The 16,597-nt window shown below is 41.6% G+C and overlaps 1 protein-coding gene across 1 annotated transcript in view; it reads right to left on the bottom strand.

Annotated features, from left to right (window-relative positions):
• LOC146796859 (extracellular calcium-sensing receptor-like) overlaps positions 1-16,597 on the bottom strand; it is a 125,186-nt gene that overhangs the window by 84,442 nt on the left and 24,147 nt on the right. The window contains exon 2 of the mRNA XM_085631395.1: positions 14,735-15,026. Coding sequence (XP_085487521.1) covers positions 14,735-15,026 — 292 coding nt within the window. The remainder of the gene's footprint in view (positions 1-14,734; positions 15,027-16,597) is intronic.

Consider the following 16,597-nt stretch of genomic DNA (forward strand, 5'->3'; position numbering starts at 1 on the left):
TTGAGCTTGCCTCCTGTTAAGAAGTCTCCGTGCCATCAAAGACTTCACCAAGTCCTGCCTTGCCAAGTGGTGCAAATTCTAGTTCCTGTGCCCTGTGAGTTCTGGTGCAACAAGAACAAAAATTAACACATTGACTCCAAGTATCGTTCGTAATTGGTGCAGCACTGCTAAAATTCAATGCATTGCCTCTGCCTGTGCTGGAGCAGAGTTTTCTGTTTGAAAATTCGTTGGTTTTTGAAGCTCTGGCATGTCTATTTGTCATATTAATTTATTAATCACTAATAATTAATTATTTGTCTTGTGCAAGTGTGTTTATATTAATCAATCCGTTTGTCCTAATAAGAGAGAGTTACATGTGGGTGCGCATAAATGTGCTGTTTAACAATAACGTGCGTGTTTTCATGTTTAAACGTTGCTATGTGCTGTTTATTTTTGAGCACAAAACGCTTTCCGAATTAATGCTTTTCTATGTTGCAAGTGCTAGATAGATGCATACACATAAGGGTATTAGTGGGATTAACACTGTTTAATCACTATGCTGTGGTAACGTTGTTTTTGTTTCTTTTAATTAAGATGGTCTATTGTGGCCTATGGTGGCCTAGTCAAAAGATGGCCGATTTTGTAAGCCTGGCCTCGATTTGAAAGTAGAAAACCGTGATGGGAGAGAGCCCTGCTGAATATGGTCCTGAAGTCAGCTGACCACAGTCCTTGCTTGCCTTGCTAAATTTCCGTGAGGACAGCAGCAGCCTGGGTAATCTTCAAGTGAAATGGAACGTCCTTGGCAGCCTTGGGAAAACAAAGGAGCCTTAGAGAAAGACTCTGAACTGTGGTTTCGTTGCCGAGGAGAAGTAGAACTAACAAGATACATTTATGTCTCTTGGTTCCTGTTCCGTAGTCTTTATTTTGTGATTTTTCCTGAGCGGAGATTTTCGAATGTAGCAATGTTACATCCTTTCCTTCTCGCTCTGCTCAGCGGTCCAGCGAACATTACAACTTTTCTATGTATCTTTCTTTTGTTCGATTCAGTATAAGAATTGTTAGCCTAGAGAGGGTTTTTGGCACTTGCCATTTGCCTTTGCCGCGTACCGAATCTGCGTTGCTGAGGATTGATGCTGAAGGGACTTCGTCTTGAGAGACTTTACCGAGAGACTTGTCCTGACCCGTTCTGACATTTAGCTAGAATAGGTAACTATGAGAAAAATGATTTATTCTGATTGACTTTCCATTTGACTAATTTTAGATAAAGCAATATAATTTGAACATGGTGTTGGATATTATTTCTTGTCAATTATTGTGTATTATATTTTGATTATTGCCGTATAGGTTGTTTAGATTATGTTTAAGGGCAGTCTCAATAACCAGATCTTATCGACCCCGATATAGATGCAGGGTGTTTAGGAGTTTTCTTTCCACAGGTTTATTGCTGGAAGAGTATTTGAGCGTATGTTAGTGAAATGGGCCCTAGCGTATGATGAATATATGTGCGTGTAACTGTGAGATTACTCTATCTGTGGTAGTGGGAGTATTATACACACCCTGATCTCTATCAATTTCCTGGTAGCAGAGGATGGTTATTGATGATTGTCTTGATCTGATAAGATTGCTTGTACATTAGCTTATTGATTATTGATTATTGGTTGATGTTGGTATATGTACTAATACTATATGTTGGAGTCGTAATGTTGAGTTATATGTAGTGCTTCTGGAACTTGGGAGCTGGTAGCAGTTCCGTAGTAGGGCAGAGGGAAGTATATGCTGCTCTCGGGAAAGACGGAATTGTAAGGAATAACGTGTGACAATTGAAGTTGCGCGTCACATTGTCTGGGTTCGGAATCAGTGACATCGTCGTATGTTACTATTAGATATTTCTGGTATATAAGGAGTGTGTATGATAGTGAAGGTTATCTGTGAAACTCTGGTCTTAAGTCCCAGGGATCTGTAAGGATTTCCGTTAAAGCTTATCGCGGGAGAAGTAATAGGTATTCTCTGAGCTTGTTTGAGAAAATGGACAGAGGGAAGCTGTTTAGTTGATGTATGTTATAATTCTGTAGTGGAACAGATTGTTTGCTGTTCTCGGGAAGCAGGATTCTGTATGTATGAACTATATTTTCTTGTATGAATGTGCGTAAATGTATATACATATTTAATTGACTGTAAGACTCTTTGGACAAGTCCTAGAGGAAACAGTTAATGAATGTATGTTAGAAGGGCAGAGTAGAGGGATGTGCTACTGTGTCAACGAAAGGTTTCTTGTGAAATAGATTCTTTTTACTATTCTGTGGTTAGCGAAGCAGACAATGGAGATGTTTTTATGTTGTAACTAATAGATTTTGTAGAATTTTGACACGAAGTCTACTGAAAAGATTTTGTAAAGGAGGGGTAGACGAGTGACAGAAGACAGGAGACAAGCGACTGCAGCGACTGTTGACGTCAGAAAGACCGCGCTCTGATTGGATAGTGGATCAGAATAGTGTTCGCGCTAGGATTGGTGCGTTGGTGTGAGCCGCGTAGGGATTGGAAGAGCTATTTAGTGACGTAGACGCTCCAGGATTGGTGCGTTAGTGTGAGTCGCGTTGCTATTGGTTGAAAATTCGTATTGTATATTTATAATACGGAAAGAGTAGAGAGTTTTTGGTAAACGCTAAGATGTATTACCAAGAAGAGAAAAAGAAGAAAACATTTTTTGGTAAAATTAAAAAGTGGTTTAACAAGGATAAAGATGTTAAAACGAGAGAGGGTGAGTTGTTACCTCCAACGAAAACACCTGCATCCTTCATGGCTGCGAAATATGGGTTTCATACCTGTATATGGTTGGAGAATTGGGTTAGGTATACTAAAGAAGATGGTGTTCTAGCATTTCCAGAACATGGTTCCTTTAATCTGGCCGTGTTGAGAAATTTACGGGAAAAGATGTTATGTCTAGACCCGAAACCAAGACCTACACAGTTCGAGGCTTTAGTGGAATGGGAAGAGGAAGTACATGAGCGAGAAAAACAGAGATCTGGAGGGTACTACAGATATATGTTTGGGAGGAGACATGATCGTGAGACTCATCATGATCGAATGAAAAGGTGGCGAGATGTTAGTATGTCAGAGGGATTATATCCGATGAGAACAGTTGAAGGAGGAGCAGAAAGGGTTCCTGAGTCAGAAATTAGAAAATATGGAGTTAATGAGTATGAGGATGAGGTCTTGAATGACATGATTTACAAAAGACCACCTCCATATAGACCAGAACCGGATAAAAGTACACCAGTTGTTTCTCCGATAAGAGATACAATTTGTGTCAGTGAGACAGAAAATGAGACACCTGAGTTAAGAAGTGATCACTACCTTGATGAAAATGCCAGACAATTAGCCAGAACTACAACAGAGTTGACTGAGAAGATTAGGGAGTTAACGAAGAATCTGGAAGCTGTTACGGTGCCTGTAACAATAGGTCCGGTTATGCCTGTGTTTGACAAACAGAGGACAGGTGAAAATGGACTGGTGATTCCATATGTTGGAAATAATTTGACAAATTCAGTTGGTCCTTCAGGAGATTCAGGCAAAAGAGCAGAAAGAAGTGACCTGAGACAATCAAGACATGACACATGTAGTGAAAAACTGGATGCTAGTGAAGCTATTTGTTCAGGGATGCCAATTTTAGAACCGCAGAAGAGAGTGGTTCCAGTGAGAAAAACTGCTGAAATAACAGTTGAAGATTTGAATGATTGGATGAAAGTTCTACAGAAAAAGGATAAAGATTCACAAGTAATTGACGTGGCTAGGTTGCGTGTAGAACTAGAAGAGCTTGTTACAGGAACAGTTCCAACAGAAATTCTGAAGAGTCATCATGATGGTGAGCTAATGTTTATGTGCAAGAACATTACCTGGAGAGCAAGAAATACACATGACAGGCTAAGAGCAATAGCGAATGAGCAAGGAGTTGACATTGATAAAGTGAAAGCTTTACAAAAAACCTACAGGATGGATTTTACAGAGAAGGATATTGAAAATGTGAATGCTACTGGTAGAACAGGACAGATTAAGGAAATGGTAGCATTATTGCGAAGATGGGGTGATGTAGAAAAGTGGAAGGATAGGTGGTATAAGAAAAGAGATGAAGCTGAAGATAGAAAAACTTATTCAGCATTTCCAGTGAGAGAAAAAGAGAAACCAGTGGATAATTATCCTATGAGAGAAATACCTGGAGGAGGATATGTACATGTTCCATGGACCAGACAGGATATTTTATCATTCACGAATGATTTCCCTCAATTGAGAGAAAAGCCCGTCGAGTGGTATAGGCAGGTAGATAGGTTTGTGAAATTGTCAAAAGTGCTGTGGGTTGACCTGAATAGTCTGTTTGATATAATTGTTCCAGCAGACTTGTGGACTGAGTTTAAAATAGTTGTGAGTTGGCCTACTGAGGAATATCCAAGAGACCCAAGAACAGGGGCACCAGATCCAGAGGTAATGAGAAAGTATGATCAGGTGATGGTATACCTGAAGAGTAAAGTTCCTGCAAAAGAGACAGACTGGGTAAAGATAGATCGAACACAACAGGAAGCGAAAGAATCAGTTCATGCTTTTTACGAGAGGCTGATACTAGCATTTAAACAATTCAGTGGAGATGAACACCAGGGTGACAAAGATTTGAGTCATTTTGTATACAGATTTGTATATGGCCTTAGACCTGAAATTGGTGAGAGAATTCGTGAGCATACAGTGGATTGGCAGAGTAAGAAAGTAGATGAGATTCTGAGACATGCAAAATACTTCAGTGATGAAATTGAAGCGAAACAAAGAAAGCTGAAAGAGAAAGCAATGTGGGCACAAGTGAAAGTTGCGGAAAGACAGGAAGCACAGTTAGTGGAACAGGCGAATAATCCAGGAAACAATGCAGGGAATAGACCTAGATATGCAGGGAAAGGAAAAGGAAGTCTTGAGGAAGCGAAAAAAAAGTTTCCTTGTCACAACTGTGGCCAATTGGGGCATTGGAGATCGGAGTGTCCTAATCCACCATTAGTGAGTAATGAGAATAAATCCTTAAATCAACAGGTGCAGAATGAAGGAAATAATCAACAGCAGCAACAACAGAAAGTTGTGAGACAGCAGAGTCAAGAGCCAAAACCGCCCTTGCCGCAGAATAAAGGGTTACAAAAGTATAATCAGGATTCAGGATTCTACAATGATGAACAGGTAAGCAAACCAAGACGTTCAAACAAGGTACAACAGTACTTGTTAAAGAGTGAAGGGAGTGAATCTGAGGGTGATCATTGACGGTGCCGAGGAGAGGAAGAAGAGTGCATACTTGGTGCAACTCTAGAAATAGACCAGGCAGGACCATTTGTGGATGGGAAAATAAATGAGGAGAGTGTTACTTTTTTGGTAGACACAGGTGCAACAAGATCAACTGTCAGGTCAACAGATGTTAGAAATCTTCCTCTCTCGGATGAAGCAATCCAAGTAGTTGGTGTAGCCAATACGCAAATCAGAACACGTCTTACTGAACCAGTAAGGGTACAGATAGGGAAATTTTCAGACATGCACAGATTCATTGTCTGTGACACGAGTCCAGTGAACCTGTTAGGTAGGGACTTGTTGTGCAAGATGAACTGCACAATTTTTTGTACACCGGATGGAATAGCCTTTGAGACACCAGATGAGGATGTTTTGTACCGAGTGACTCTAGAGAATAGAGAAAGTGAGTTAATTGGTGCATTTGCTGTGTTTAATCCGGAGGATTTGCCTCGAGAGCTGAGAGACACAGTGAAAAGGACAGTTTGGGATTTTACTGGGGAGGATGTGGGATTGATGAATAATGTAGATCCAGTGAAGATTGCAGTAAAAGAGGGAATTACATATCCTAACATTCCTCAATACAAAATGACACCAGAAATAATTGAAGGAATAACTCCTATAATTGAGAAAATGATTCAGCAGGGAGTCCTGAGAGAACTACTGAGTAGTCCGTGTAATTCACCGATAATGGGACTAAAAAAGCCTAATGGGAAATTTAGGATCGTACAGGATTTGAGAAAAGTTAATCAAATTGTGGTGGCATGTTGTCCTATCGTGCCAAATCCATCAGTGATCCTGTATCAAATTCCACATGATGCCGAGTGGTATACAGTAATTGATTTGTGTCATGCATTCTTTTCAATTCCATTACATCATGATAGCCAGCCGATTTTTGCATTTAGGTTTGGCCAGCGTATCTTAGCATGGTGTCGTATCCCACAGGGGTATACGGAGAGTCCTTCGATATTCAATCAGTTATTGAAGAAATCGTTGGAGAGTTTGGTCATGCCTGAGAGTTCAGTACTAGTGCAGTATATTGATGACCTACTTGTGGCATCAAAGACACGTGAAGATTGTGAAGTAGATACCATAGCTTTACTGAATCATCTGGCCGATGGAGGGTTAAAGGTATCTCCAGCCAAATTGCAATTTTGCAAGAAAGAGGTGCATTATCTTGGACACAATATTGAAAAGGGTCTGAGAAAAGTGACGGATGACAGGATCAGAATAATCAGAGAAATGAAAGCCCCAAAAACTCAGAGGGAAGTGAGAATGTTCCTGGGTATGGTGGGTTATTGTCGTCAGTGGATAATTAATTTTTCCTTGATAGTAAAGCCACTGATTAAACTGACAAAAAGTGAGATGACAGACCCATTGGATCTAGATGCAGAACAAATGGCAGCATTTGAAGAGCTCAAAAGTAAAATGTGTGAGGCTCCAGCTTTGGGTATGCCTGACTATGAAAAGGAGTTTGAGTTGTACTGCAGTGAGAGAAATGGATGTGCACTTTCAGTGTTAATTCAGAAGCATGGATTACTGAGAAGGCCTATTGCGTACTTCTCATCGACACTTGACCCTGTAGCCGTGGGTTTACCAGGTTGTCTGAAATCTGTGGCTGCAACATGCAGGAGTCTGGAACAAAGTGAGGGAATCATAATGGGATATCCTGTAAGGGTATTCGTACCTCACAATGTGGCAATTCTTTTGACAAGAAGCAGAACCCAGTACATGTCACATAGTCGGTTGACTAAATATGAAAAAGTGATTCTGGGAGCATCAAATGTGACTCTTAAAAGATGTGTGAATGTGAATCCAGCGACACTCTTGCCGGATATTGAAAACGTGGGTGTAAAGATGGAAGATGATCATGATTGTTTGGATGTGCTTGAGTACTGTACAAAACCGAGACCAGACATAAGGGATCTTCCCTTGCATGAGAGTGATCATGTGTTGTTTGTGGATGGATCATGCCTGAGAAATGATGATGGTGTGTTATGTGCAGCATATGCGGTGTGTAAAGTTTCAGAGGTCATGGAAGCATCACCATTGAAAGGAGTGAAATCTGCGCAAGTTGCTGAATTGATAGCATTGACAAAAGCTTGTGAAATTGGGAAAGATTTGAGGACAACTGTGATGACTGATAGTCAGTACGGATTTGGAGTTGTGCATGACTTTGGCCAGCTTTGGCTACAAAGAGGTTTCTTGACATCGAGTGGAACTCCGATAAAGAATGCTGAAATGATTGGTAAATTGCTTGAGGCGATACAGCTGCCTAAGGAGTTAGCAGTTGTAAAATGTGCTGCCCATGGACAGGGAGAAGATTTTATCACGGTTGGAAACCGTTACGCAAATGATGTTGCGCAATACTGTGCCAAAACAAATCAGTCCATTAATCGGGACCGAGAGGGGGAAATGTCTTTTCTCTCTGTGATGTTTACTAATGTCTTAGAAACCTGGGATGAAGTGAAACAGTTACAAGATGAAGCAGGAGAGGAAGAGAAAAAAGATTGGATTAAGGCAGGATGTGCTCCAAGAGAAACAGACCATGTTTGGGTCTACAGAGATGGCAGACCAGTAATGCCTAATTCCATTTTGTCGTCAATGGCAAGAATCTATCATGGCCAGGGACATTTGGGGAGGGATGCGATGGTTAGGTCATTTAAACAAACCTGGTACAATGCAAAGTTCAGGACAATTGTAGAAAGCATCTGTCAAAGGTGTTTGGTTTGTCAGCAATTTAACACTGGGAAAAAGACAGTGGTGAGTCTGGGGACAATAGGCAGAGAAGGAGGTCCTTTTACAAGAATGCAGATTGATTTCATTGAAATGCCCCAAGTAAACAGACTGAGGTATGTTCTAGTGGTAGTCTGTTTGTTTTCAAGGTGGGTGGAAGCTTACCCGACTAGAAGAAATGATGGAATAACAGTGGCAAAGTTACTGTTAAGGGAGTTGATTCCTAGGTATGGGTTTCCAGTAACAGTTGAGTCTGATAGAGGTGGACACTTTCAAAATGAACTCATGGGTTTGATTTGTGAAGCATTGAAAATACAGCAGAAGCTACATTGTGCATACCGACCAGAGGCTTCTGGTGTGGTTGAGCAGATTAATGGCACAATCAAGAACAGGATTGGAAAAATGTGCTTAGCTACTGGCATGAAATGGCCAGATGTTTTACCTCTAGTGCTGATGACTATTAGATCTACTCCAGATAGAACTACTGGCTTGAGTCCGCACGAAATAATCATGGGACGTGCAATGCGCCATGCATTTGTGCCTGTCAATAAGTTGGTGACAATAACTGATGACATGATTTTGGATTACTGTAAAGGCCTGGCTGACGCAGTTCATTCTGTGTTTCACCAGGTTGGAGAAGAAGCTACCACACTTGAGAAGAAGCAAGCCCATGATCTGAGTCCAGGAGACTGGGTGAGGATTAAGGTACACAGAAGAAGAAATTGCTTGGTTCCAAGGTGGGGAAGGCCGAGACAAGTTATTCTGACTACGACGACTGCAGTAAAGTGTGCTGGAGTGAGACACTGGGTACATGCAAGTCATACTCTGAGAGTTCCAAACCCAAAAGAAGGGACTGGTAAAGAGTATTTTGAAGAGTCAGATTCCAGTGATGATGAAGATACAGAATCAGTGGGGAAAGAAGTAGGAAAAGCTTCGAATGAACCACTGCGAGTATCAGAGAGAAGATCAGATTCTGTAAGAGAGCCTGAAGTTTCAAAAAGCAGTGAAGGGAAAAGAAAAGAAAAGAGAAATTTCACAGAGACTACTCCTGAATCAGAAGAGGAAGAGATTGAAGAACCACTTGAGATTATACTTGAAGAAGTAGGGTCAGAAGAAGATAGAGAGGGACAGATTGCGGAAGACCCCCGAGGAGGTGTAGGGAACATTCTTGATGAGCTAGGTGAAGGGACAAGTAGACAGCAAGAAGATTGCGTGTCGGAGACTCGAGGAGGGACAGAAGTAGGGAAATCTCAAACAGTGGTGAAAGAATCTGTGGAAGAGAAGAAAACTGCTAGAAAACGAAAACAGAAGGCACTTGAAGCAGAATTGGATGATGAGAATGAACAAACAGAGGGTCGAGTTCTAAGAAAGAGAACTTGGATTGGAGAAAGAAGTAATAAAGAAATAAAGCCGAAAAAGGTGATAAAAGGAGATCGTTGGCCTAACAACAGAGTTAAGAGGCTGAGATACAGAATAATAAGAGCAAATACATCAAAAGCTGAACAAGTGAATGAAGTATCGAGTCAAAGTTCAAAAGCTGAAGGAGAAGAATCAAATGAATCAAAAGAACCAGTAGAAATAAAAAGAGTAAGAAGACCCAACCAAAAGTACAGATCACCGGAATGGTCTTATGTGGCACTGTCTGAAGAAGGAAAAGAAGAAACAGTGACTCGAGATAATCCGGGAGAGATCTTGAGAGGAGTGGTTGAGGAAGATACTGGTGAAATTCTGAAAGTACTCTTGACTGACATTGGAGAAGAGTCGAGTACTGAGGATTTTGATGTTGGAGATCTAATACAATTTGATGTTGAAGAAATTGAAGTGAAGAATGACAAGTATCCAAACTGAATAAAGGAAGGATTCACTTGGATTAAGTGAACGAAAGGATCATTTGGAAAGACTGAAGAAAAAATTTGGAAAGAATTGTTGAAGAATTTAAGAGTTCCAATTTCAGTAGTGGAGTAGTAGAGGCTAAATTAGAGTAGTAAAATGGCTAACATAGAGGATAATCGAAATAGATGTGCCTTCTTTAAAAGGTGGTGTAGAATGTGCTGCTGCTGTACTGGATTATTAATGCTTCTATGGGGTGTTTTAGTTTTATTAGTTACTTTTAAAGTTGAGTTTGAGATGCATACAGAGAATGTGACAAATGTAGAGAAGAATTTGCAAAAAGTAGTTCCGATTAGAGTTAGTAATACTTACATACACAAAGATAGGTCAATTAATAACTTTTCTAGTAATGTTTTTTCAAAATTATTATATGACTATGTGAAAACAATGGAAGTGAGGGATTGCTACGTTTGTATGCAATTACCTGCATCCGTTTCAGAGGGTGTTACTTATCATCATTTACCAGCTACATATGGTATTTCTTGTAGTATTTTAAGTAGTGTTTTTTATTTGTTAGGGAAAGTAGATTATAAGATGTCTAACAGAGATAGTATTTTTGGGCATTTGCCAATGAACGAAGAGCTGAATCCAGCTAAAGAAGCTAACACTTTTGGTGAAATTTTTATTGAAGAAAAAGGATTAACATTACATTACATTTTTAAGAATAATTTAACTTGCAGTCTGAAAGGAGAGGAGAAAGCTTTCCTGGATATGGTAGAGGAAAGGAGATTGAACATGCAGGAGAAAGCAGGAAAATATAAAGTGAGTGAGACAATTTGGGACATTGAGATGGGAAAAGAGTTGAAGAATGGGGCTAGTCCAACTTTAGCTTTAGATGCACCACAGAAGGGTAAACTTTGCATTACAAGAAGGAAATCCCAATATGATACATATTTTGTTGGGACTAGTGAGTGCCATGATACATACTTCATTGCAACAGGTTGGGGTTTCAGAGGTGGAGAAGATACAATTTTTCCAGGAGTATACTATGTTTGTGGGAACAAGGCTTATTACAAGTTGCCTGACCATTGGTATGGCACGTGTTATGTGGGCCTGGTTTTTCCAAAGATTTTTCATATAGATAAAATAACAGATGTAGAACATATTAATTTACTAATGCGTTTTAAGAGAGAAACTTGGTCTGAAATAGTGGGTGATATTTTTGGAGTTTTGATTCCAGCAGTGGGAATTTCTTTGAATGCTTATGGAATTCGGAAACTGTCCACAGTGGTTGATCGCTTATCGACAAATACCGCTGGAGGGTTTCTTTTGGTGAATACGGAATTAAGTGCCGTACGTGCCATGTCTATGCAAAATCGACTTGCCCTTGATATTCTATTGGCCAAGGAGGGTGGAGTCTGTGGAATGCTGAAAGTTCAACATTGTTGCACTTACATTCCAGACGAAAGCAAAGACCTGAAGGTCTATATCAAAAATATTACTGATTTGCATGAAGAATTAGTACCACTTGAAGCTGAGAATTTATGGACTAAAATAGCTAATAAAATGATAGCTGTTAAGGATTTTATTGCAAAAATAGGTAGTACTATTATAGGTAGAATATTGTTTCCTTTAACTTGTATAATTGTTGCTTTATTGATAATAAGATTAGTGTGTGTGTGTGTTGTAAAAACAGGGGAGGGAGGAAGAAATTGAATAAAGAGAAGAAAAACAAGAGGTTGAAAAGAGAACCTCAAGAAATTGAATTGGAAGAATTGAGGGAGAGTGTTTACTTAGAGACAAAAAGGGATGATGAAAGAGTGACTGGTGTGTAATGTTGTGTAAGGGGAAAAAGACATTTCCGATTTCTCCTAAAATGGGACTAAATTTTCACTAATTTTTTTTTTTGAGTTTATTTTGTGATAAAATCACCAAAGGGGGGATTGCTGGAGCAGAGTTTTCTGTTTGAAAATTCGTTGGTTTTTGAAGCTCTGGCATGTCTATTTATCATATTAATTTATTAATCACTAATAATTAATTATTTGTCTTGTGCAAGTGTGTTTATATTAATCAATCCGTTTGTCCTAATAAGAGAGAGTTACATGTGGGTGCGCATAAATGTGCTGTTTAACAATAACGTGCGTGTTTTCATGTTTAAACGTTGCTATGTGCTGTTTATTTTTGAGCACAAAACGCTTTCCGAATTAATGCTTTTCTATGTTGCAAGTGCTAGATAGATGCATACACATAAGGGTATTAGTGGGATTAACACTGTTTAATCACTATGCTGTGGTAACGTTGTTTTTGTTTCTTTTAACCCCTTCGATGCTGCGCAGATTCCGCCGCTGTGCTGGCGGAATCTTGCGCGGGCGGGGTCATGACGGAATGGTTCCGTCATGAGCACAGCTCAACCGTGGGTCATGACGGAACCATTCCGTCATGAGCACCGAAGGGGTTAATTAAGATGGTCTATTGTGGCCTATGGTGGCCTAGTCAAAAGATGGCCGATTTTGTAAGCCTGGCCTCGATTTGAAAGTAGAAAACTGTGATGGGAGAGAGCCCAGCTGAATATGGTCCTGAAGTCAGCTGACCACAGTCCTTGCTTGCCTTGCTAAATTTCCGTGAGGACAGCAGCAGCCTGGGTAATCTTCAAGTGAAATGGAACGTCCTTGGCAGCCTTGGGAAAACAAAGGAGCCTTAGAGAAAGACTCTGAACTGTGGTTTCGTTGCCGAGGAGAAGTAGAACTAACAAGATACATTTATGTCTCTTGGTTCCTGTTCCGTAGTCTTTATTTTGTGATTTTTCCTGAGCGGAGATTTTCGAATGTAGCAATGTTACATCCTTTCCTTCTCGCTCTGCTCAGCGGTCCAGCGGACATTACAACTTTTCTATGTATCTTTCTTTTGTTCGATTCAGTATAAGAATTGTTAGCCTAGAGAGGGTTTTTGGCACTTGCCATTTGCCTTTGCCGCGTACCGAATCTGCGTTGCTGAGGATTGATGCTGAAGGGACTTCGTCTTGAGAGACTTTACCGAGAGACTTGTCCTGACCCGTTCTGACATTTAGCTAGAATAGGTAACTATGAGAAAAATGATTTATTCTGATTGACTTTCCATTTGACTAATTTTAGATAAAGCAATATAATTTGAACATGGTGTTGGATATTATTTCTTGTCAATTATTGTGTATTATATTTTGATTATTGCCGTATAGGTTGTTTAGATTATGTTTAAGGGCAGTCTCAATAACCAGATCTTATCGACCCCGATATAGATGCAGGGTGTTTAGGAGTTTTCTTTCCACAGGTTTATTGCTGGAAGAGTATTTGAGCGTATGTTAGTGAAATGGGCCCTAGCGTATGATGAATATATGTGCGTGTAACTGTGAGATTACTCTATCTGTGGTAGTGGGAGTATTATACACACCCTGATCTCTATCACCTGCACTGGAGTGTGTTTCCCACTTGGCACAACAACCGCGGTTTACAACACAGGCCTCAACTTTTTGTCACAGCTCCTCTGAAGAACTGCCGCTGCATGAGTCTCGTGAACCATATCACCCAAAGTCCATGATGCACCACTATGACGCAGCACCTGCTTCAACATTGTGAAATTGGCACAGTGCGGCTTGACTTTCGAAGCATCACTGGGCATTGGCCCCAAGCACCGATTTCTTCATTGACACCTCACCACAGTACGTAATCTAGGCCACATGCCCGAAAACTATGCATCTACTCTCCAGAACCAGTGAGGAACCAAAGCATCGCCTGCTTTTTCGGTGCCTCACCCCTCCTGCGCCTTGCATTGTCTTAAATTTTTGATGCATCTAAGGTACTTTGTCATGATCAAGAGCAAACATGGATTTTTGAGAGCTGAACTTTATTTAATCTTTGAAAATTCATATCTTAAATTGTGTATGTTGGATTTTTGTCATTTTGGTCTTGTTTCATTCAGAAAAATACTCAATATATTTCTAATCTGGGACGGAGGCTATTTGTAGTGTGTGTTACTGTGTGTGTGTGTGCGAGTACCTTTCAAATTGCCTCTGGGATACGCCTAACTGTCCTGTACCTAACTACCAAGGGAGTGAGCAGGGGTTATCAAAGGTGTGCACCTTATTTCCCAGACTAGACTGAGGGTCCCTACTTGGACAGGGTGCATACCACTGCCAACTAGAGACCCCATTTCTAACACCTACCTATATCTGTTGGAAGTAAACCACTAGGTTTGTACAGCTCACTGTAAGGCCTACCCTGGTTGGTCACTTGGCAGCTGGCACTGCTTTTCTATCCCTGAGCCCTAAAATACTTACTACAACTTAATGCTACCTTTCAATGAAACATGAACCCCCTTGCTACCATTAATCTAGTGATCCCTAGAACCCTAAAAGCCCCTTACTGTACCTTAAGAGCACTGTTACCTAAACCTTAAAGCCCCTTGCCAACCGTTAATGATACCCACTTCTAAAACCCAAAGACTCCTTACCCCCCTCAACATGACTCATTCTTTAACCCTAAACTCTTTAGTACCCCTTTGATTACCCCTCTAATGTTCCAATTCCTGTACTTAAAAACCCCTTAACACTACCTATTCTTAGACCCTAAAACTCCTTACTACTGTGTACACTATCAATCCTTGAACCCTAAAAAACACTTACTACCCCTAAACACCACCAATCTCTGAACCCTAAAAAACACTTTGCAATTTCAACCTTTAAACCCTTCAATGCATTTAAAGATTTTAGAGAATTTAGAGATCGTTGAAGAGTTTGTGCTTTGTAGTGATGCTCTAATGGTCACCAACCAGCTTTATGACATCCACAACTTATAATTCCTCTACAGCAGCATTTTTCATTTAGTATGTGATAGACTTGCTCATACTGTACCTGAGTGACCCTCATGGGACCAAGCAGTGTGGCCATAGATAAAGCTACTGTTGAAGAGGCATCACCAATGATGCAAGCCAGCTTAGGTTTTGATTGACAGCTGTAGTTGGGGACAGTGTCCTTCCCCCCTGAGAGCTGAAGAAGGGTTCCATGTATAGCCGGCATTACAGTAAAACAGGAGTCATAAATCCGAAATCCCAAAGTGGTGTTGGGTAGAAGATGAGGATTCTGATTGATTTCATTGATGGTGAAGACCATTGCAAGGGCACTTTGATAGTATTCAGTATAAATCCTAGAAGTGCAACAGAAACACATAACAAGGGTTGTGAATTTAAGAATCTGCATGATAGATGATGACATACTCTCAAGACACTTAGGGGTTATTATTTACTTCAGCGTGAGTTCAGTCAGCCAAACAGTGTGGTGGATTGATCACTTCCTCCCACCTAACGCAGGACGACCTGCTGAACTGGAGGGGATATTTTTGCCAATAGGTCTCCTGTTGATGTGATGTGATTACTTTATACAAAAAAGCATGCCAACTAGGCTTGCAGACGGACACATTAATTTTGTTAGGCACCGAGTGATTAAGTGATCTGGCAGGCAGATCTAGGAGTGGCCAGGCGGAGACAACACCCTGCTTGGGAAGTAGCTGGCTGGGGAGCGTTTGGTCGCCTCACAGACGGATTCCCTCAGGACTGCAGATGCCGAAGCAATATTTGCGTTCCCTCTAAAAGACTCTGTGCCCCGCCATCCTCACCACAGGATTTTCAGCGCCATTCTTGTAGCACGATGGTTTCCGAGCCAGAAGGCACCAGGTGAGGCTGCTACAGACCCGGTGCTCGGACTTGTGGAGTGAGTGAGCTCACGAGAAAGCAGAGATCACGAGAGAGCAGAGATCACGAGGGGCTGCTTCAAACCCGGAGCTCAGAGACGTGGACTGAGTGAGTTCTTTTCGATGTGATGAGTAATGGCATTTGTTGCTTTGCTCCGTCCAGCCCTGCACTGAAACACGGCGCACAGCACTAGTGAAACAATACGGAGGCAGGCACGCGTGTAAACGTACAACAGCACCTCACAGGCTGGCCACAGAGGTGCATTTGAGGGACATCACATCACCGCAGGAGTAACCATTTTGCTTCGACTTGTGTTTTTTTGCTAATTGTGCCGGGCATGATTTTTTAGAGCACAGGTTTACCTTAACTCTCGTTACCAGGGCTTTTGTGGTGAAAAGTGGAGCAGGCGCAGCACCTTTGTTATTTTCACCTTACTGTTGCCTTGGCATTTCTACCCTCTGAAAGACAGGCGCTCTGAGAGGGCAGCAGCGCGCCAGGAACAGCCTTCTTTCCAACCTGCAGTAGCGACGGATCAGGGCCAGGATTTGTACAACTGAACTGGGGGCTGTTGCGCGTCAGGAGAGTGTGCACAGTGGCGCTTGTACCTGTTTGTACCTGTTTGAGCTGTGCTGCTGGACTTGGGGCTCGGTCGCTGTCTGTCTTCCCTGCCGCCGTTCAGAGCTCACCGGCCGCAGTTGGGGGAGACTACAGCTCCCAGGGTGCTTAGAGGCACCACGTCACTTCCCTGCTGCATCGCGCCCGGAGGCGCTGAAAAAGGAGAGGCTCCCTCGGTGGAGCAGGACGCGCGTGGGTGTCGCCAGGAGATGCCCGGGGCAAGAGCGGGGCCATCTTGGGCTGTCTGGGGCCGGAAGAGGCCGGGCCGGGCCACCCCTCTTAGATCGACGGTGAGTTAAGGTTCTGCAGCTGTGGGCAGGGAGGCGATTATGGTGAAAAGGAAAGTTACAGGAGCCAAGCAAAATGGGGGACAGGGGCAACACTGGACTCATATTTTGTCCGTGCTGCAAGT

Source organism: Triturus cristatus, chromosome 10 (genome assembly GCF_964204655.1).
Source record: "Triturus cristatus chromosome 10, aTriCri1.1, whole genome shotgun sequence".
NCBI lineage: Eukaryota > Metazoa > Chordata > Amphibia > Caudata > Salamandridae > Triturus > Triturus cristatus.